Genomic DNA, 21029 nt, shown 5'->3' on the forward strand with positions numbered 1-21029 from the left:
TGGGTGTTACCGCTACTGCCATCACCAGACGCAAACTGTGGTAACAACTCACAGTTAGCGTAGACCTACCAATAGACTCTCAAATGGCGAGTTCTATCTCTCTACTCTCACGTGCATCTTCGACTTCAACACATCAACCCATAACTTCCACACAAAACATTTTGACAACAACAACATCACTTTAAGCATGCCTTATCACATCAACAGCAAGAATGACTCCATACACACGATCAACTGCTCCCATGAGCGTGCAACTACAACTTGTGCATTTCGTATCTCTGATCAACCAAATCGTAAGCATAAGCCACCCCTAGATCCCTGCAGCGACGGATGGACGCTGCACCCAATGAGGTACAGCCCTCGGGGTAGCCCGCATGGAATTCGTCCTCGAGTTCGACAGTGAACCTTAACATGATTATGCGCATATGCATGATAGATGAATGACGTACGTGGAGGTCTTTGCGGCATCGAGTGCATGCTTGGGCTCTTTGAGGAATAATTTCTCGGCGTAGGTGAGGAGTCTACCACTGGAATCCTCAGCATAGTGAACAACACAGGTTATCTCATCAGATTTCCCAGGTAGTGGGCATCCAAAAGCCTATCAAACGAACAACACTGTGGCGAACTCCGATACTATAATCATTTACTCTCCCAGAAGCCTTGGCATCCGCCATTTCTATGTTGAGTTCGTGCAGTCCTAGGTGGAAATGACCCAATAGCGTCGAACATATTTTCTTCTCGTTCGCTTCTTTCAGCAAATCAGCCACGTCCTTAGTGAGCATCACACTTCTCAGGAGAGTGTGCCTAAACAAACGCCTATCACCATGGGTAGTCGCAACCATTGCATTGCAACATGCAGTATGGCGAGGTAATCAAGATCCACCGATAACGCACTCGCTTCCTCGCTGATAACCCTTAGCCTTGTAAAAGATAGAACTGTCATGGACGCCCTTGTCGTGTAAGATTAGCTGAGTCCCGATCTTAGACTCGCTGATGTCACATGCGATCTCCTAAGAACAATATCACTTCATAAAATAACCATTACTGCAACCATAGTACCCTGTGAGGATCCGAAGACAAACGGCTCTTCCTCTAAAGATAACAAAGCAGTGTATTTAGGTCGGCGCCAGCTACTATAATTCCTACTACTACTACACAATAAGGATTCACCGAGATTCGTCGTGAACCGTTGAAACTGGAGGATACGACAGACCACACCCCCCGAGGTTTTGTGTGTAGAGATCAGCAATCACATATTGAATATATAGATGATCATATTGTGGAGATGAAGGTCTACGCAGTTAGTTTTTCTAGTATTAGTGCCACTATCACATGTACAGTAGGATTGTCGTGTAGGGACTCACCTCAAGAATACTCCTAGAAGCAACATGGACAGGGAGGAGCAGAGCCTGGAGGAGGAGCAGAGTGTAGCTGAGGTACTTCATATAATACCAGTGCAACTGCAAAGTTGATGAGCAATACTAGACATGGAATTTTGTGCTGCCCGAAGGGCGTTGTGGCTGATCTTGCTCACTTGAGATTTCCCAACGGTACATAGCAGCCTTTCCTGTTATTCGCGTAGCTACTTAATAGACTCACGTTGTCATGGTATCCACTCCCCCTCCTCCTCGTCGTCGATACTCCTCAAGGATAATAGGTACAGTGAGCGGCAGGGAAGTAGCACCAACACCAGCTATGCTCTCATCCCAGTCCGATGGTAGTAATATCATCATGCCACTGCTGTGGTCAGTCTAGTGGTAGGCTCTAATCAGAGTTATTATGTATCTTCACAACGTATGCCTATTCGGACACCACGACGAGGCGGTGAACACTACAGTAGCAATAGAGGTAATAGTAGTACTCGATGAAAGATACCTCTCGGCAACTCACTATGTAGATTCTATGCATGATCGGTACCTCTCGAGAGGCACCACTGGCCTTACATCTACCCAAGCTAATTATCTAGTAGCTATTGCAGTTGTAATCATATCCTTTATTGGCTTATATGTATACTATACAGCACCTGTTGATGCTGTTACTGCAACTGTGGGCCCAACACTGACGTCAACTATAACTGATTATTCTAGGCGAGTAGAGAAAGAAATGGTATTTGATAAGGTGTGGCAAGAGGAAAAGAAGGAGTTGCAAGACGAGTTAAAGCGGGCCTACGATGCTCTTAAGGCATTTAAGGAGCACTCCGCTGAGGATAGGAGGACCCTAGCCAAGATGGAGGCTGATATCGTCCAGAGGGATGAGCGCATACAGGACCTTGCACAGGAGAGTAGTAGAGTAGAGCAGTTGGAGAGGCATATACTTGGGCTCGAGGAGGAGGTCCGAACCTTACAGGCTGCTGCTGCTGCTACCCAACGCAGTATGCCTGTCGATGATGCTCATGTGGTGGTAGAGGAGGAGAATGGCCTCTACTACTATGTCGTTGGTGTGGCATTGGTCGTACTGGCATTGGTGGAGATCCTCTCATCTAGGGCTGATGCTAGGCTTCAGGTGTACTCTGTAGAGGCCAACGAAAGGGTATTATGATGGTCATCTATTGGTGGTGATTGTTGGTTGGTGCAGGCAAAGAAGGCTACTACTGTCCTCAAGGAGGCAATGGAGACTTGTAGAGCATTGACTGAGGACAAGGAGGCTCTAATGGAGCAACTGGAGAAAGCAATACACGATAAGGAGGAGAATGCCTCAGCTCTGGCTGACTCCTTAGCGACGGTGAGTGGCGTTACTACCCTCGCTATCCGTGTATAGTGCTGTCCAGTTGGCCTCTAGTCGGGATGAGTTTACGAGGTTCTCTGAGGAGCAAGCCAAGAGGGAGTTGGCTCTGCTTGATCGAGTACTGTACCCAACCCTATCCTCACCTGTGATCTCCTCCCCTTGCAGTTGGCGGATAGCCAGAGTGCTATGTCCAGTGCTCGTTCTATGGCCAGTCGAGCATTGGATCTCAAGTTGGCTCCCTCTCACGATGCACATCAGAAGCCACCGGCATCTACTTTGGATGGCAAGTTGATGTCCCCTAGAGAGGAAAGGGAAGGTAGTAGTAGAGCAGTGATAGCAGTCGACTTGAATGGAACCTCAACAGCCTCGACCTGTCCACCGTCTAATGTAAGCACAGCAGTGTGCTGTGGTCCAGTTGTTAATGATGATGATGAAGGGTTAGAGACCCATTCAGTAGTGGTGCATAGACAACATTCAGCAGCTACTCATCAGGTAGGGTAGTGCTGCTCCCCTTGTAGTAGTAGTAGTATTTGTCATCAGACCACTGGTGGTACCGCTTCGGATACCCAACCTATGACCCATCTCTTGCTCCCATCCTTCACTCCAGCTAGGAAGGCTGTGCAGGTAGAATGATCAAAGCAGTCCTTACGAAGTGTTGCCTCCTGCTGTTCTCTAGGAAGTATATGATACTGTAGTTGACGAAGAGAGTGTAGATAGTAGTAGCACACCCCATAGAGGGACTAGATGCAGTGACGATTCTTCGGGTGGTGTCGCTGAAGCTGTGGGGGATCTCGCTTCACCATGGCGGGCATCAGCAGGAATAATGTCCACTCCTGTTACTGTGAGATATGATTCTTATGAGGAAGAACAGAGTTGGATGACCCCCGGTAGTAATAGCAATAGTAGTAATGTTCATGATGATGTGCTTGACAGGAGCGGACTCTCCTGAGTCGGTTACACGGCTAACCCCTGGTGACACTATGCAGCAACAGCAGCAAGAGCCCGAGGAGGAGGAAGAACTGAGTCCACTACAGATGGAGACCCCTGTGAGGGAAGGTAGGTGATGAGTGGTCCTTATTGTGGCCAGCATCCTGTCTAGCAGTCGATGCGGCCATAGCAGGGCAGCATCCTGATGGAGTTAATCTAGTTAATGTTGTGTCTAACATCGATGCATTGGTAGTATGGCAATTACATACAACAAAGGGTAGCCCATCTCATTAGATACGTAGTAATACTGCTGCTGCCGAGGGTATGAGCCCACTAGATGTGGTATCAGAGGCACCATCAGTGAATAGGACAGCAGTTATGGCTAACAGGAGGAGGAGAGTTAGTAGTATAGACAGGACCACTTGCCCTTTAAGGACACCAAGGAGCAACTCCCCTACTAGGAAGTAGTTTTATCTACCCTTCTGGAAGTCGTTAAGCCGACTAGCAGTAGGTCCTCTACTCCAGCATCGACTCCACCTCGCGCCAATGTTAAAATAGCAGGCCATCCTAAGTCCCATCCTAGAGCTCATGTTAATAGATTACCACTAGATAGTAGGTATCATCAATATGCTTTGATGATAGTAGCCATATTCACCCTCAGGGCTCAGCTTCACTACGGGTGCCACGACTACAGGGTATAGTAGGCGGCGTCTAGTAGACCCACCGCCGGATAGCGCTAGACGTGGCTCTACTCGTTCCATGTCTGACCATCGTCCTCATGAGGAGTCAGCGCATCGATGTGTCGTCGTGATGGCCCCTAGTAGCAGTGGTGGAGTAGTCACTAAAGGAGGCCTAACTAGGCGTAAGGAGGGATATGCTACTAGTGTGACTACACCAACATCATCTGTTAAAGGAAGGTAGTAGTACTAAGAGGCTCCCAAAGAGGGCTATATCTTGTGGCTCAGTCAATGTTTCGCTGACCGTCCAAGATGGCGGAACTGAACTGCATTATGACCATTTATCCGATAATGACTTTATCATTATATTAATAATCAATACCTATCTGAGCCATATTTATATTACTGCGCATCATCCTAGTAATGATAATATGGTTTCGCATGGTCTACTGCATAGTACTATCTACGAGGTTGTGTTATCTAGTAAAAGGGTTAATGATGTCCCTCTTGTCAGTTCGTGGGTATGTCATCAGTGTCGGTATCAGTAGGAGGAGTCCATGGCACATTTGCCAGCTCACTCCAGGATACTAGCAGCTTATTACTCCATCTACGTCCAGGTATCCCTAGTGCTGTTCCCACGTGGCTTCAATATCGCCTAGGTACGATATCGGAGGCTGTTGGTAACGTTAGAGAGACTCGGTTACATCAGTGTGTCCAGATAGTGAAGGCATCTGATTTCGGTAGTAGATGCACCGACAAACGCTATATTGCTTGGCTTAATACTATATGTCGTCATGACCATGATAAGACTGCAGTAGCAGCAGCATTAGTAATAATAACACCACCACTTTACTATTGCTCTAAGCCCATGTACTGTCAGTGTGATATAGCTACTCAGTCCATAGCAAGTACTAGCATGGACCCACATAGGTGTGCTAGAGTCCTTAAGCTAACCGAGGACTTCATCCATAGGGGCGATTGGATAATTAACTCTGTTATATTACTACTAGAGCGGTGTATACGCCCAGGTACCACTGTATGGGGTCATAGTGACGTCATTAGGGCACTCACTGTATTCAGGTGACTTCAGTGCTGGTATTGTCCATTTGACACAGTCATTGTTATCATTCCTGCTTACTAATACTGATATGTTCATCTCTAAGAAGGAGATTAAATTGTGTCAAGCCACGTTCTTTAAAGTCGCTACGTTATTACCATGCTATATACAGTGTAAGGACACATCTACTGTGCCTACTGAGGACCTAGCCACACAATGCGAGACCCTTATCACTAAGTATTGGGATAAATGTCGGCCGTGGATAGCAGCAATAGGGAGAGATCTCATACGGGTTCTACTACCCATATCTAAGTGCCGAGGTGTATCCGATATTTGGCGTATGCTTACTGTAGGAGATACTACTGGCAAACGCCTCGCTAAAGTGAGCATTAGAACCCTTATTGTTGAGGTTAGTGCGACCCGCAGGCTCTGTTGGGATATATGTTCGCTTTCCTCAACTGAGCTCACGAGTTTCCCCACTGATCATAGTAGTTCATAGGCGAATTCTGGTAGAGCTGTGCAGAAATCGATGAGAATTCCCCAAAATTTTCGTATTGTCATCACTAACACATGTAGTCATATTTTCCCATTACTATTCGTAGGTATGTAGTCTGAGTACACCATGTTGGCTGCATCGGCATCTTATATCACCTACTGAGGAGGAGGAGCTCTCAGCTCTATTCTCTGCCTTTCTTGCTGGTAGCCAGAAGCAGATGCAAGACCAGTACTTCGAGAAGTCGTTCAAAGTGACTCTACTGCCGCTAGACCCTCGTAGTGTAGACTCCTCCTTTTGTGTAGGCAGAGGGTCTACTACTGGGTCATCACGTTATCCATACCACTCGAGCAGTACTTTGTGGAGATTTACATAATCTCGATACCGAGGTTAGTCGTAACAGTATGATACCACCACAACAACGAGTACTCCGTTGGCACTTCCTTGGCTGGTTGGCCATCATTGTTGGCCAGTTCATGACCACCGAGGAACAGGTATTCCTTAGCTAGCTCCAGTGTGTACCACTCTTATCATTAGGCCTACTTTCGATTAACCCTTATCATCGATTGCTTACTGGGAGGTGTCGGCGAACCAATGCAGGCACCACCGTCAGAGCTGCAGCAGCAGAAGGAGGGAGACACTGTCACCATCGATGAGGACGTTTTAGTGAGTTGATCCGGTCCTTGATGACGATACTGATATGCTTATGTAGGTGAAGTCGTTAGTGGACAGCAGGGATAGGCTCATACCCACTAGTTATCGTGAGTGGGATCCACATCTACCGCCTCCTATAACTCCACCACCCCAAGGTGGTGGTGGCAAGGAGAAGCCTACTATACTTGATGGCTTTATACCAGTGCATGACCTTATATACGAGGTAGTAGTAGTGCATCTGGCTGTCAGCTGTGATGGACGTGCTACAGGAACTCCCTACTGAGCGCTCAATAGCGGTACCATTACTGATAGTATTGGGCTTGTCGATAGACAACTTATTACCATCATCATCAGCAACAACAACAACAGCACTGAGGCTAACACGTCAGGTAGTAGTAGTAGGGTGATACAGAGCCTTAGGCTATTCGTTTGCCCTCCTCAGAACCTAGCCAACTCAGTGTGTGAGACCTTATTCCAGTGTGCTGTGGAGACACTACGGCGAGGACGGGATTATAGTAATGATACTCTCGTTGGGAGGGTCGAGACTCTCTGTGTGACGGTGAGCCGCCTCAGCAGTAGCGCCCTTCTCTGTGCATCATCGTCATCATCATTATCAGGCTCGCCTACCGCAGTCATTGGTTGTATGCTTTGATGCGGTATCGAAAGCAATAGATATGCTGTGTGCCAATCGTGAAGAGTATGATACCCCGGAGTGGCTAGATAAGTTCCCAAGGGCAGTACTACAACGTATCATACTCCCTGATCCGGCACCACCTCCAGTGATTGCATCTTCTAATGATGTACTACTAGTGGGGTAGACGACACTTTAGGTAGTGTTGTGATGGTCAGGAGCTTGAAGGGCCTATCATGGAGGATGATGATGATGAAGGGAATTACTCTGAGATGAGCGATACTGAGGGGGATACAGCCTCTGTCATGACTGAGGTCGCCTCCCTCCACCCTCATCCATCTACAACAACAGTAGAGCACCCAGATGAAGGGGAGCAGCAGAGTAGGGCAGAGATAGGGCAAGAGGAGGTTGGTAGTAGTAGCAACAACCCAGTAGTCCAAGATGGCAGTGTTGAGAACAACAAGGGTAGTAAAGTGATGGAGTTACTAATGCTATTACAGAAGGGATGATGATGATGTTCTCCTGATGTGTTATTATAATGATTATTGAAAATTCCACAAGAGTTTCGAAGTGGTAGTAAGAGCTTAGTGTTATTCCATAGAACACTTCTTCGCAGATCTATTTGTCTCTATGACTTCTCTAGCAACCCTGATATCATCAACCAAGCAGTTGATGATCGTCTCGGTTACCTTGGTGCTGCTGGTGGTAGCCTATATAGTTTGGATATTCGAACTACCAGACTCGGAAGGAGCCAATTCAACGTTGATGATAGTCCTCATGTCCACCCTCATTGCTGTACCAATAGTAGTCCTGCTGTTCCTGGCTAGTGGGATGGTTAAGCACTCCTTATATCCTACGTCTCAACAGGGTCATAGGGATAATACCATTATCGATATGGAGAATGGCAGTGGTGGATCGATTCACTCGATGGCTATGGGGAACATCATCACTCCGCAGAGTTTTTCTAAGGCCTGGGATCATTGGCTGCAAGAGAACACCACTACTGCTACTATTGATGATCATACCTCAGCTCATACCGACGAGCCATGTGCTATATGTCTGTCAGAATACCAAGTCGGGGATGTTCTCAGACGCCTACCATGTGGCCACACCTTCCATGATTGCTGCTTTCGTAACTGCTTCACCTGTCGTCCTAGAGGATATAGGCAACATCATATATGTCCATTATGTCGGGCAGTATTGGGGCCTACTGTTGATGAAGAGGGTAAAGGATGAAGGGCATTCTAATGGCCAGCAAGGGGAGGCAGCCGCTCATACTGTGGCTGCCAGTACGTCTTCTTGAGATGGCTTGTTCCGGAGTATTCTTATCTACTAGATTTTTCTTATAATTTCTCTTAGACTGAGTGGACTTGCCTCGCAGATTGTTGTATATCACCCTCACTCGCCCCACCATGGCAGCACTTATGTTTTCCTTATTGATGCATCACAAGGACTCCAACAAGAGGGGCGGCTTCGTCCGTACTAATATGTATATACACGTCCTCACTGCCTTAGTGATGTTTTACCAGGCTTGCTGTTGAGAATAATGCAGCGAAAGCTGCTACCGCCTAGCGCTTGTATGATACCCTACAGGCCATTCTGGTAGTGGTATTATGGCTGTGGGTGTAGCACTCTGATCATATTACCGCCTCACTCTGCCACCTTATCTGCTTCTACTCACGTTATGTTGTGTTAGTAGTGCATGCCTTGCCATTATTGCTTAGTTCTGTATTGGAGGTTCTACATTTTATATGCCCCCCTCAGCGTCCAGTATCGACGAGTTAGTGAGTGTCGCTTCACAGGCTGACCATGCAGACCATCAGCGCCGCCGTCGTCATCAGCATCAGCACCCTTCACTTTTCAAAGATATTTTCCACACTGGTGTCTGGGCGCCTGAGTTCAGAGCAATGTGGTATGCCTGGCTCATTATGTATATCAGCTTGGGTGTATTCATTGGTATCTCGGGTGAAAAGTGGTCTATATTAATAGCATACCTTGCCTTCTTCGGAGTGCTCCCTCCAATTGCTATAAACAAGCGTATATTCACCATAAAGAGGAAGCAAGCGGCTGAGAGGAATAGACAGAGTCGTGATCGCGCACTAGAGTTGGCTAATGATAAGCTTGCTACTGAGGAGTGGTTAAAGAACAATTGTGAAAGGATGATGGGAGATGATCCAAGATGTATATGTTACTGTAAAGATGAGTGCGCTATCTGCTTATCGGATTATCATCCTAGCGACGTCCTCATCCTATTACCATGTCACCATGTATATCACTTACAATGCATTAAGATGTTATTGGATTCTCCCATGTCCTATGATGGCAATGCTCCTAGATGCCCCCTCTGTCGTGCACGCCTTGGTGATGAAGTCCTCATGCCTGAGCCAGCCAAAACTGCTGTCGTCGATAATGCTGCTGCTGCTGCTGCTGGAAACAGTGCTATTCAAACGTTACAAGAAGTGGTGTAAACAAGCACTGGTCTTTATTGCATTGACTGTATTGCATATATGTCCCTGTATATTATGTAAGATTGGAGGGATGGCTGATAGAGTATCCTTCTTTGGGACGATCGCTCTTCTTCTTGTCGTCGTCGTTTTTAGTGCCCTGCTGTTCTCTCTATCGAATGATCATCACTTCCTGTCTTCATCGTCTTCTAAGCGGATGGGCTTCCTAAGAGGAGTCTTTGCGCAATTCATCTTTTCTGAGCCTGCTGTAGCTGCTACTGATGCTGAACAGGCTGTACAGTTATGAGCATAGGAATCGTTGTCATTGTTGGATGATGATGATAATGATCCAACACTGATTCTACTGTATAGGTGATGGAGTCGTCGTCGTCGTACTCGTTCACTGTTCCTCAAGTGATGGAGTCGTCGTCGTCGTCGTACTCGTTCACTGTTCCTCAAGTGATGGAGTCGTCGTCGTCGTCGTACTCGTTCACTGTTCCTCAAGTGATGGAGTCGTCGTCGTCGTCGTACTCGTTCACTGTTCCTCAAGTGATGGAGTCGTCGTCGTCGTACTCGTTCACTGTTCCTCAAGTGATGGAGTCGTCGTCGTCGTCGTACTCGTTCACTGTTCCTTAATGATTTATCTCATTCTCTCCACGGTTTGCTTTTCTTATACTCATCGTAGTGATGCTGCTCCCTCGAGCATCGCTACTCTCATCACCAGAGTCCGATCACCGGACCATATTTGTTGAATCGTGTTCGACTATATCTACCGTGGGTTATCCACCATCACTTTATCTAAGCCTTATCCCACCACAATTTGTGTTGCTGCTCGAGAGGTTGCCACTGTCAGGTTCCCAATATGCGAGGTGCATTTTCTTTTTTCAGTTTATGGTTCTCATTTCTGATGGACAATCTCAAGGCACTGTTTCGAAGGGATACATACGCCCCGGCCTTCTCTAAACGATTTCGTTTCATATGGTTACTTTATTTGATAATATACGTCGTCATTGCAGCTGTACTCATCATAATGGTGCAGTTTGACTACATCTTCTTCACTTACTGCGCTGTAGCTGCTGTCATACCACCCTTTATGATTATACGATATTGCTACAAGACCGAGCAGAGAGAGGAGGCGGCCTATGAGGCTATGATGCAAGCACATCTTGATGGCACTGATGAGGCTGGTATCAGACGCCGATGTCGTCAATGGCTTAGACGTAGTTGCTGTAAGATTGATGGTTCGGAACCTACGCTGACTGGCAGGGTCTGTCCCATATGTCTTGGTGACTTTACAACAGGGGATAAGGTATGGGTCCTGCCATGTACTCATGCTTATCATGTACAATGCCTTGATATAATGCTCAAAGAGAGTAGACCCGAAGATGGTAAGATATTCAGATGTCCAATTTGTCGTGTGGAACTGGGTATTGCTGACCAACTTCATTCTACTCTTGCCGCAGCTAACCCTCCACCTCGTACACGTGGTAGCCGGCCCGTGGTCGTAACGGGCCAATTCGCCGACGACGACGGCACTCCGAGTAACCACTCCAACACAGCATATGGTCCGGAGGCTTATGTGAATGGAAACCCATGTCGTATTGTAGATGATGGTCGTGGTGTCGATGGACGTGAGAGGAGTAAGACGAGTTGTGTAGCGGTCTTGGCGAGAGGGAGACTCGTCTCGGTACTGTGATGATGGCATCAACTATCACCATTAGCTGGGCATAGTATTTGGTGTATCTATTCTTTAGTCGATTCCCACTGAACTTCTATGGCTAATTCTATTTTATTCATTATATTGCTTGTTATTACTGGACTGCTTTTGCTGCTACTTAGTGTTTTCTGTCCCACCATCCCTCTATCTGGTATCATCACCAGTAAATATTTCTGCAGGATTATGCTGATTCAGCATAGCCCATGTCTACGATGAGTGAGTAGTACATCAGTACAGTCATTTCCTTCATCATCAACCTTCATTTCATCATCATCAATACCCTTCTTCTCTTGAGGTTGATGTCCATTCCTCGCAGACGTGAAGAATCTCCAAAGTGACGGTTGCCCTGATGCCGAGTCGATGGTGATAAACTAATTTATATGAGCCCATGCCCCCCTTCTCATTGAGCCTCGGTGCCGCTAGCAGTTCCTCCAGCTTTGCTTAGACTGTTGTTCTCAACATCCATCTCGTAGTATCATCTCGAGACTTTGCCTCTGCTTCATTCCAGTGCTTTAGTTGTTGTAGTTGTTGTTGTTCTACCTCTCTCTCTCCGCAATAACACATTGACGATAATCGGAGAATACAAGGCTCCCCTTGGTTGAGCCGCTTTATAGTAACTTCGCGTAATGGTTAGTGATAACCACCCCTTTGGTCATCACTACTGTGTTCCCTTGTTATTGCGTTCTCAACAGTGACACTCAATTCTGAAAGTTCCATACTTCTCCATTGATTATGTCCCTACGGCTCTCCAGAATCCATCCAGCCTTCCAACGCCGATATCTGGGACTATGGTTGGGTTGGCTTGTAGCTTGTCCTTGCGCCGCTGTCGGCATCCTTATGTCGGTATCTGGGCAAGGGTATCTAATCTTAGTTTATATCATCATATGTGGTGTTGTGCCTCCACTATTGATTATGCAGTATGCTCACAATGTTGCGAAGAGAGAAGAGCGCCAACGGTTAGAGGTGTTGAATCAGAGGACTTCTCCACCTAAGGTTGACCGCAACGAGATCGCTGCTCTGCATCGTGAATGGGATGAGTGGTTGAAGGAAGACTGTGAAGATCTCCATGGTTCAGACCTTACTGGTGATGAGGAGCCTTGTGCAATATGCCTTATTGATTATACAATTGATGATGAGATCGTTAAGCTACCATGTGGGCATGAATACCACACTGATTGTATTCGGTTACTGTTCGATTCATTCCCTCGAAACGGCACGTTGTATCACCGATGCCCCCTATGTCGTGTCGAAATAGGTAGACGGCTCAAGCAGACATCTCACAGCAGCTCACATCATGATACAGTGAATGATGCATCATCACCATCAATGTCGGCATGACATTGTTAAATCGAATATATTTTTGGCTTAATTCCGCAGTCCCAAGAAGTAGTGCTTGTAGTGTCTGCAGGAAGAGCTTTCTCACACTCTATTCAAAATATTCCCTGAAGCACGTGTTTTTGTCCAGCCTGTCACTTATCGTTGTTCAATATTCGGTGGATGTCATTTAGCGTGCTTCCGGAATCCTGTTTGATATTTGCATCAATCTCCTGTGCAAATGTACAACCTTGTGTATTCATACTAAAATAGAGCAACAAGCATTGAGTATCAAACTCATATTTTTTCAATTGTTCTATGCTTAGAAGTCTACGGACTCACCATTGCATTTTACTAGCTAGCTTGAGGATTATCTCTTCCTTAGTCATCGTATGATGTGGTATGACCGTTCGGTTGTATTAATGTTCCAAGTGTGTGTTTCTGTCTCTCCTGAGAAATTCACTTGGGGATATATCGATAAAAGATTCCGAGAAGTCGTTTTGTTTGTTCCCTATAGTCAATAATACCACTCTGGATTCAGCAAGTTTTCGCGGCACATTGTATGATATCGACACTGTCAATGTCACAATTTCAAAGAGTTGATGTATGATGTCGAAGCGTTGCTATTAACGAGCATGCCCGGCGCGGCCTTATCAGAGTAACGATCATACATTGCTCAACATCATTGCTAGCACATGCTCAGGTGAGCTCTCCAGTTCCACACTAGGAACATCACCCTACTGCTATAGCCTTCTCTGAGTGTTGTAGGCGACGAAGACTAATAAATGTCTTGTCATACTCACTGATGATGGGTTAAAAGCTCTCAAGTTATGTTTCAGATCGTGTAAGGTATGTGCCTCTGAATAATTTCAATCACTTCCGAGCTCACTTGTCAACATATAAACCCTGATTCATCAAACCGGTACGTGACGATGCAGACTGTGGAGGCTAGCGTCCGGCCTACGCTGTAGCGCCCATGCAGCAAGCTATGCGACATGCCAGCCACCTCGTCGTAGCTTTATCTTCAATGGCTTCGATATGGACTTTGTAGGAAATTCGCGCTACTTGTACCTTCCTTTGGAACGATGTTCCAGTGCTATTGACTAAAGGCTTCTCTACTTTTGTGTATCGAGATGGTAGGTCCATACAGCGCGTAGTACACGTGACCCCGCTGTAAACTGGGATTATGCAAAGTCACAGCCCACGATGACTCATCGACTGTTAAACACATGCCTATCACATCCTAACAAAGCATTCTAAGGCAAGCTCGAAGCACTCAGGAAAAACAGATAGACGTACAAGAATAACACTGAAATTGATTACAACACAACTATTTGAGGCACATGCGAAAAAGTAAGCGTTGACAGGTTGGCAGTATATGGCCAGGTAGAAACCAATAGTACACCAGATAGTACTATTAAGTAATTGTTGAACTAGGAAATTTAGGAGGTACTGCGATATAGGGATGATGAGAAACGTTTAAGGAAAGGAGTTAAAGAGTAACCAACATTTCTTCTTCCAAAGCCGGTAGGTTAGGAAGGACTGCTGATTCTGCAACACCACCATGCGGATTTGGTTTAAGGAACTCACGCACGAAAGCTCTCATCTCTTCAACACTTGTTACATACTCCTTGGCTTGGACCATAGCCTCACGATCTCGTGACGCATCCTCTATAGTTTTCCTCAACGGGCCATAAACTCTTTTCTTATTTACATATACAGTACTTACATAACCATAAGGATTCCTCCAAACACCAGGGGGTGCGCCATAGCTCTTTCTTCGACCATAGCAACTCATATTTGTATTAGCATTACTGCTACTAAGGTCATTCAATCGACCTCCGACTTGTGACCGAGGAATACCCGTGGCTGATCAAAGACATAATCATCACATGGATTATCCTACTACTATGATTACTACCTCCTGGGAAGGTAAATGTCGGCATCGGGGAAGCTAGCGTAGGCTGCTGTTGTTGCATTTGGTCGTGCCCTTGCTGACGACTGATCGGCATACTGCCGTATTGTGGTGCTTGAGGATTACTGATGGAGGTAGTAGCCATGGTTGGATAAACATTCGATGACAATGTTGATGTTGATGATGCAACAGCATTAGTAGTAGTAGAGGGAGAAGTAGCACCCGTTGCGAAGGTGGACGCAGAGATATTATCGCACGGGCTCAAGCTTGGGGTAGATACATTGTTGTTTGACGTGCTCGTAGCAGCAGTAGTAGTAGTAGCGGAAGAAGCCGCACTTACACGCGAAAGCAACGCATTATATGCAGCACTCGCAGCTCCTGAAAATACACACTTACTATGCTGCCCACCTCGGCGCTGCTCACTTACCTGGGTTGCCTCCTCGTTGACTGTTAAGCAGTTCCAAAAGGCCTAAACACGCGTTAGTCAAGACAGCATTCTCCGCTTCAAGTTTCTCGGATTTAGTCCGAGTAGGGCCACCAACAGGCGGCAGCATAGCTCCTCCTGCTGCTGCTGCTGCCTTTGGAGTTGTGGTGGACGTTGATAACGGAGATGCAGGTAGTGGTGCTGCCGGTAAAGGGCTCAGACTATTGCTAACATTACTGCTTGCACTTGTACTGTATCCACTATCATCACTCAATGATGAGCACTCCAAACCAGTGGATGTCGTTGATGCAATTGTTGCTGGGCTCGCTGAAATAGCAACACTAATCCGAAAATGAGCACTTGCTAAGGAAACCGTGCATGGCTTTTACTCGGAAATAACTGTGTATAAGCGTGACAATTACATTTCAAGCCTGTACTAGTAGCGTGAGAGCTAAAGACGCTATGATGAGCCACATCATAAACTACAGTCGGAATAATAATGAGCGAGATGGCCCCCCCAACCAACTTACGTGGAGTGAACTTCGGGCTGTCACAAGCTGACCGAAGCAGATCGTTGTCATCATCGAAATTGAGTGTGAGTGATGGTTGTGCTGTCGCAGTAAGCGAGGTAGTTGCAGTTGCAGTAGTAGTAGTAGTAGCAGAAGACTGTTGATAGTTTTGAGGAGCCGAAGTAGTAGAAGAAGAGGCAGGCAGAATACCAAATCCCTGTTGGAGCTGGAAGTGTTGCTGTCCTTCTTCGTGCTGCTGCTGCTGCTGTTGTTGATGATGATCGTTGGTTGAGAACATTAGCAAGAAGTAACTTCGTCAGTCATGGGTAACGTGACACATTCGATAATAATAAAGTCGCGCTAGTAACCACAAAGCATGGTAGACTGATCTATAGTGAAGTTCAACTTAACTATCATGCTTCATAATACCATCACAATTCAGTTTATGAAGTATCATATCGGTGATGGACAGATGCATTAATACATTCCTCAACGACGATACCAGGAGGACACTATCCTCTGTCCCGACACTTGTGTAGACGACGACGATTGCACTCATCGCTCGCCTTTGTAATCGATAAGCATGATTCGGCGTGCACACATTTACGCCCTGATTCTAATCAAGTACTCGCCATGTATCTTGGAGTTAGTAAGAGAAGTAGAAGCGACTTATCGCATGACGATGGACTCTGCTCCAACGAAGTCGTTGTAATATGGTTGTATTCCGTTGGGATTCCATTATTGGTGCCTTCATCAGAGGCACTCTAGTCTGACGATGCAGGGCGGCATTGAACCTCCCCTTCTGCTACATGTTAACCCCGCGTTATTGCGTAGCACTAGGATGGCAAACGAATCAAAAATAGCGTCAGGTGAGCAGCATGGCTTTACCCCTTCTTGTGTTTATGAGGTTGTTTACAGGGTTCAATGCTGCTAGAGGCTTCTGGCAATCACCAAATAAGTACTTTGGCTCGGCAGAGGACTCAAGGTTGCCGAATGCAGGCGCTAATGCGAGAGCTTCCACGGCTCGAGCTGAGCTCAATGCAATACTAACTGAGGCATGCTTTAGTAGGCTATTAGGTGTTGTTAATAATTTTGATTCTCGATATTAGAACATGTGTATACACTAGTGCCGTATCGTGTCGGTGGACCCATCCCCCTTTTACAGGTATGCAACATCCACCTGCAGCTTTGTCTGTTGGACAGCATATACGTGGTGGGAACGGTGGCTGTATACTGCCATCAATGGATAATAATCCCTCATGCTATGCATCAGGCAAAGCACACACAAGTAACAGCGTTTTCCCTGGTGCTGGTGATGAGAGCTTCTCATCACTGAGTCGGCCCTCTAGCAATACTTCCAGCAACCCCATAGGTGAGATATTCAGCTGTGTAGGGTACCTATAACCGTATTTGTCGCCTCAAGGTCTTTCTTTTACTGCTGACCAACGAAGAAATGATCCTGTATATATTGCTGGTTCCGCACTGGGAGGTTCCACGCTTCACGTGGAACGGAATAGTCGCGGAGCTAGAAGGAAGGATTATGATGCTCCTACTGGAGTATGGAGGAACCCTTATGGTTTCGTAAGTACTATTTATGTTGAGAAACGTCGTGTCTATGGTCCCTTGAGGAAGACTGTTGAAGCTGCTTCCCGTGATAGGGAGGCCTTACTCAACGTTAAATATAGTATTACCTCTGTTGAAGACATGAAGGCCTTCGTGAGAGACATGCTTAAACCCAACATGCACGGTGGCGTTACTTTATACCCCGGTGGTGTTGACACCAATTTGCCTCGTAATAATGCTTGCCTACGAAGAAACAGAGGGAGAAAGTCTATGTCCGAGAAAGCTCCTATTTTGTCACGAAACCAGTGTATGTCGTCTCATCAGTCGTATAACGCCAATGACGAGCTTATAAACATTTAGATGGAGGTACCGATGTACACAGTAACTTTTTTCGTCGTTGTTCGCACTGACCATTGCTGCATAATCATTCTTACTCTATTTTTTGCCGTATTTACACGGTAAGTCGGCAAGACAATTGAAAGGGGTTTCAAATCTCATGATCTCACTCTATGTCAAGGCATGCCACATCTCTACTATTGTTGTACGTGCTTGTGCACTGATCATACAACGTTGTCATGTAGGGATGCTATTGCTTCATTCGACAACGGCTGTATTTATCGGCTCTCTCACTGAGGCTCCTCTGTGTTCTCGGCATCATGAATCGGTGTAGTGGTTTGCCATCTACTACCATACATAGTGTAACCTGAGCTGACTGTGTTCTTTATGTAGGGGTACTATAACAGTTCATTACCTCTACCAAAGTCACTTCACTAGTACTCTCAAAACATCCCATATCCAGGTAATAGTATTACCTGTAGGCATGGTGCCGGAGGGTACCGTTCGCAATATTCTAACGCTTCACAAGAAATAGTTGAGTTACTCGAGGTGGGCGAAGTGAGATTATTTGATTGATAGTGTGCATCCCAATATAGTCAACTGCTGAAACATATTCCGAGCCTATCAACTCGAGGATACGAAATTCCCACGAGGCAGAACTTGGGAGTGTAGACCGTAAGTGGCTCTGTTCTGACCTACAACATCCTCATCAGTGTCAACGATCAGTTGTAGGCCACTACGGCAGCCGTAGTACGGTTAGTAGGACACGAGAAGTGTCCGACTCCATACCCTTCCCGGATCGAGTCAGCAGCCTCTAATATCCTACCTCCACATCCAGGAAACACATGGCTGGATTGAGCTCGTTTCCACCATTATAACAGCAACACGGCTACACGGCTGTACTTATATAGCTAACACTTCGCTATCATTGAACTACCACACATCTCAAATCGTCCTTGGCGCACACAAGTGTCTGTTATGCGCATGGGCTTTGCGTGATAGTTTCGTTCACCCCGATTCTCTTGCGTAGGTTTGCTACCAGGATATGTCGTAGCTCATCTTCCTCGACGACGTTGAAAGAACTGGGATATAGTGTCATCGGGTTTGCTGCAAGGCTCGAGGTGCACTGACCGTTTCGGTGCTCGCGCGGTTCAAGATTCAGATAGATCGTATCTCATAAGAGGCACACACGGTTTGAGGCAAATCTACATCACTAGCAGAACCCGTCGCTTCGCTCCGGGGTTCTCTAGCTCGCTGACGCTCGGGGGTGTAAGCGATATGTTAAGATACACCAGTTAAATTATGTCCTTGTTGCACTGAATCGAGAACGTAGACCTATGCGTCCTTGGAAGTCTCAGGTTGAGATGAAAAGATCAATGTTATACGGAGCGTGACACTTTTTCAAGTAAGTCACGAGATTTTCGATTTCTTTTCCAACAAGGACAATTCCCTCTGAAATTGGAGCACTCGATACCCAGTCACATAGCGGATACCATATTAAGAGGAATAGGTGACACTCGTAACCGTAACGGTTAAACCATTCCATAGATATTCAGACAAGCGCCCATTCTGACCGCTCTCAACCGTGCCAGTTTCTTACGCAACAATCACCGTACTATGCCACGCTCCTTATTCATTCTCAAGCTAACACTTTCGGAGTAACTTGAGAACACGATTCTGCTAGCGGATCGTATGATAGCAAGGACACAACATAGAGTCGCTCAGAGCCGCCCGCTCTGGAGCACAATCTAATCATTAGATGTTACTAACATCATGTTAGTGTGGATGATATGAGATAGTAGCTAGCACATGGTGATTCACATGCGACTGTATGCTATACTGAGCTCTGTCCAGTCATATGAACACACGATACAACAGAGTCGTCGAAAACTCAGCTTGATAGTACACTGCATTGAATAGATTGAAGCGAGTCGGGCAAACGATGATGGACTTAAGTACTTAATCGGGTAGTAGCAAGTCGAACTCCGGATACGAACTTCATAAACCTGATGGGTCTCCATGAATTGCAGATCAAGATGGCGAATCATTCCCTCATGCAGGCTTTACTGTATATCCATGTTGAGTTTAGTCTTTAAACTCATCTGACTTAGAGTCTCCAAGTTAGAGAACCCGTCGCTTCGCTCCAGAACTCTCAAGCTCGTTTTTGCTCAGAGTAGAAGCAGACAGTGAGTGGAACCCTAAGGCCTATTTCACAAGAAACGCTCCTTAAGGTGCACCTTTAATTTAGGAGCAAGGGACAAGGAGACTTACACCTTACGCGAGGTGCTTTCACTATAGTTGCACCTCGTGCTCCGTACTGAGGTCCGCGAGGTGCATCTTCAGCTTAAGAGTATAGAGCATACCGGCGCGTACGAAAAAGTCGACGCAGTGCTCCGATGAAGCTCAAAAATAAGGTTATGGTCATTGAGTACAGCAAACTCAAAAACACTACCATCAACTCGCTCGAGAACAATCGGTCATCACCGTAAAACTCTAAAGCGCCAAGTCGAATATGCAATTGCAAGTCTAATTGCTTGGTTCAGGGACAGAACATCCGCGTACGAGTGTCTCGCCGCGAGACGCGTGGTCTGGCGGGAAAGAGCGGAGCGAACAACCGAGAATGGTAAGGCCGGTGCGATAAAGTGCCATAATGTACCACCGGAGCAATTTCACGGCACCAAGGACGGGGCTTGAAATATCTCTTATGAAATAGCCTTACGTGGGGAGACTCTCCCTGCTCCTTGTAGGGTAAGGACTCCCTACTAAGGAGCCTTACGGTGAGGAGCCTAGTGACACCTTACCTCACTCCTACCCCGCAAATCGTAAGAATGTAAAAGTGCCTTGCAACGAAACCGTAAGGTACCTCACAATTGTTGCTCCTTATGAGGGCTTGTGAAATAGCCTCCTAACGATGCGGGAAAATTATAGCGTTGTGTGTGTTCTCCTGAAGATCGGGAGTTAGGATCTGATGCGAGAGATATAGTGGCAGCAAGTAGTCTATTACAAAGAATTTCGTAAAACGATAATGTCTCGGCTACCTTAGCAGGTAGCCGAGACACAGATATGGACTGCGACTTCACGAGAGAGTACCGAATCACATGATGAACATTTCACAATCATACGACCAAGAGAGTGAGGTTAAATATCTTCATTGAGATAGAAAAATCGTCAATCGCAAAAACGGTTGCAAGTGAACAGTATCGGCTTCGGGGTGAAACAGACGTATTATTCGAATCGAGTAATTCGATGGATTTTACTACCCTCTCTTCTATTACCAATTGGTCTTGTGTTGTCAAGTGTTGACTGCCACTTGTAACCCACGCATATGGGAGGTTTGATTATATCGATTCCGCGAATGACACACTCGGAATGAGGATTGTTGGGTGACAGTGTGGGTTGTATCATCCAAATCAGATGCATCACTATGTAGCAAATGATCATAAATTACTCCGGCTGTGTCACGATTAGCGGCAATGTCTCGAGAGTGAAGAGTAGTTTTTGCGGATACCTAAGAATGGTGCATGACTGGAAGCGGCACATGATCGACATCAGTAAGAGTCGGTGATAAGAATGAGTGAACCCTCACAAACGGATCGGCTGATGATCTGGAGGTACAACAGAGTCGTTGGACGTTCGTCACCACG

General features: G+C 46.3%; 5 protein-coding genes across 5 annotated transcripts in view; 3 read left to right on the forward strand and 2 right to left on the reverse strand.

The window, feature by feature from the left end:
- Pmar_PMAR000678 (hypothetical protein) overlaps positions 1-1445 on the reverse strand; it is a gene marked incomplete at both ends in the record, with an annotated part of 4776 nt that extends 3331 nt beyond the window's left edge. The window contains 7 exons of the mRNA XM_002781102.1: positions 53-65; positions 262-405; positions 450-598; positions 648-804; positions 895-1010; positions 1060-1092; positions 1365-1445. Coding sequence (XP_002781148.1) covers positions 53-65; positions 262-405; positions 450-598; positions 648-804; positions 895-1010; positions 1060-1092; positions 1365-1445 — 693 coding nt within the window. The remainder of the gene's footprint in view (positions 1-52; positions 66-261; positions 406-449; positions 599-647; positions 805-894; positions 1011-1059; positions 1093-1364) is intronic.
- A 160-nt stretch (positions 1446-1605) lies between these two features.
- Positions 1606-7678, forward strand: Pmar_PMAR000679 (hypothetical protein; the record flags this gene model as incomplete). The annotated part of the gene is made up of 24 exons (XM_002781103.1): positions 1606-1717; positions 1762-1848; positions 1898-2529; positions 2575-2721; positions 2768-2842; positions 2890-3040; positions 3065-3111; positions 3265-3348; positions 3587-3611; positions 3658-3780; positions 3827-3900; positions 3946-4115; positions 4163-4263; positions 4313-4568; positions 4956-5068; positions 5409-5767; positions 5988-6131; positions 6184-6372; positions 6416-6544; positions 6591-6755; positions 6802-6921; positions 6975-7091; positions 7150-7332; positions 7382-7678. 24 exons carry the CDS (start codon positions 1606-1608, stop codon positions 7670-7672), a joined length of 3894 nt encoding a protein of 1297 aa, XP_002781149.1. The 3' UTR covers positions 7673-7678.
- Positions 7679-9472: 1794 nt separating this feature from the next.
- On the forward strand, positions 9473-9631 carry Pmar_PMAR000680 (hypothetical protein; the record flags this gene model as incomplete). Its single annotated transcript, XM_002781104.1, has 1 exon — positions 9473-9631. One exon carries the CDS (start codon positions 9473-9475, stop codon positions 9629-9631), a length of 159 nt encoding a protein of 52 aa, XP_002781150.1.
- A 1006-nt stretch (positions 9632-10637) lies between these two features.
- On the forward strand, positions 10638-11303 carry Pmar_PMAR000681 (hypothetical protein; the record flags this gene model as incomplete). The annotated part of the gene is made up of 1 exon (XM_002781105.1): positions 10638-11303. The coding sequence occupies one exon, from the start codon at positions 10638-10640 to the stop codon at positions 11301-11303; it is 666 nt and encodes a 221-aa protein (XP_002781151.1).
- Positions 11304-13982: 2679 nt separating this feature from the next.
- On the reverse strand, positions 13983-15788 carry Pmar_PMAR000682 (hypothetical protein). The gene is made up of 4 exons (XM_002781106.1): positions 15508-15788; positions 14981-15304; positions 14560-14931; positions 13983-14507 (listed from the first exon to the last, which is right to left on the reverse strand). Exons 1-4 carry the CDS (start codon positions 15782-15784, stop codon positions 14131-14133), a joined length of 1350 nt encoding a protein of 449 aa, XP_002781152.1. The 5' UTR covers positions 15785-15788; the 3' UTR covers positions 13983-14130.
- Positions 15789-21029: the final 5241 nt, after the last annotated feature.

The sequence above is a fragment of the Perkinsus marinus genome (assembly GCF_000006405.1).
Source record: "Perkinsus marinus ATCC 50983 genomic scaffold scf_1104296943560, whole genome shotgun sequence".
Lineage (NCBI taxonomy): Eukaryota > Perkinsozoa > Perkinsida > Perkinsidae > Perkinsus > Perkinsus marinus.

What these genes read in the sequence shown, in the direction of transcription:
- Pmar_PMAR000682 (XM_002781106.1), bottom strand. Translation starts at nt 15,784, where the DNA reads ATGTTCTCAACCAACGATCATCATCAACAACAGCAGCAGCAGCAGCAC. An exon ending in CAGCCCGAAGTTCACTCCAC is followed by an intron (nt 15,305 to 15,507) that starts GTAAGTTGGTTG and finishes TTGCTATTTCAG; the next exon opens with CGAGCCCAGCAACAATTGCA. An exon ending in GACATTTACCTTCCCAGGAG is followed by an intron (nt 14,508 to 14,559) that starts GTAGTAATCATA and finishes GTCTTTGATCAG; the next exon opens with CCACGGGTATTCCTCGGTCA.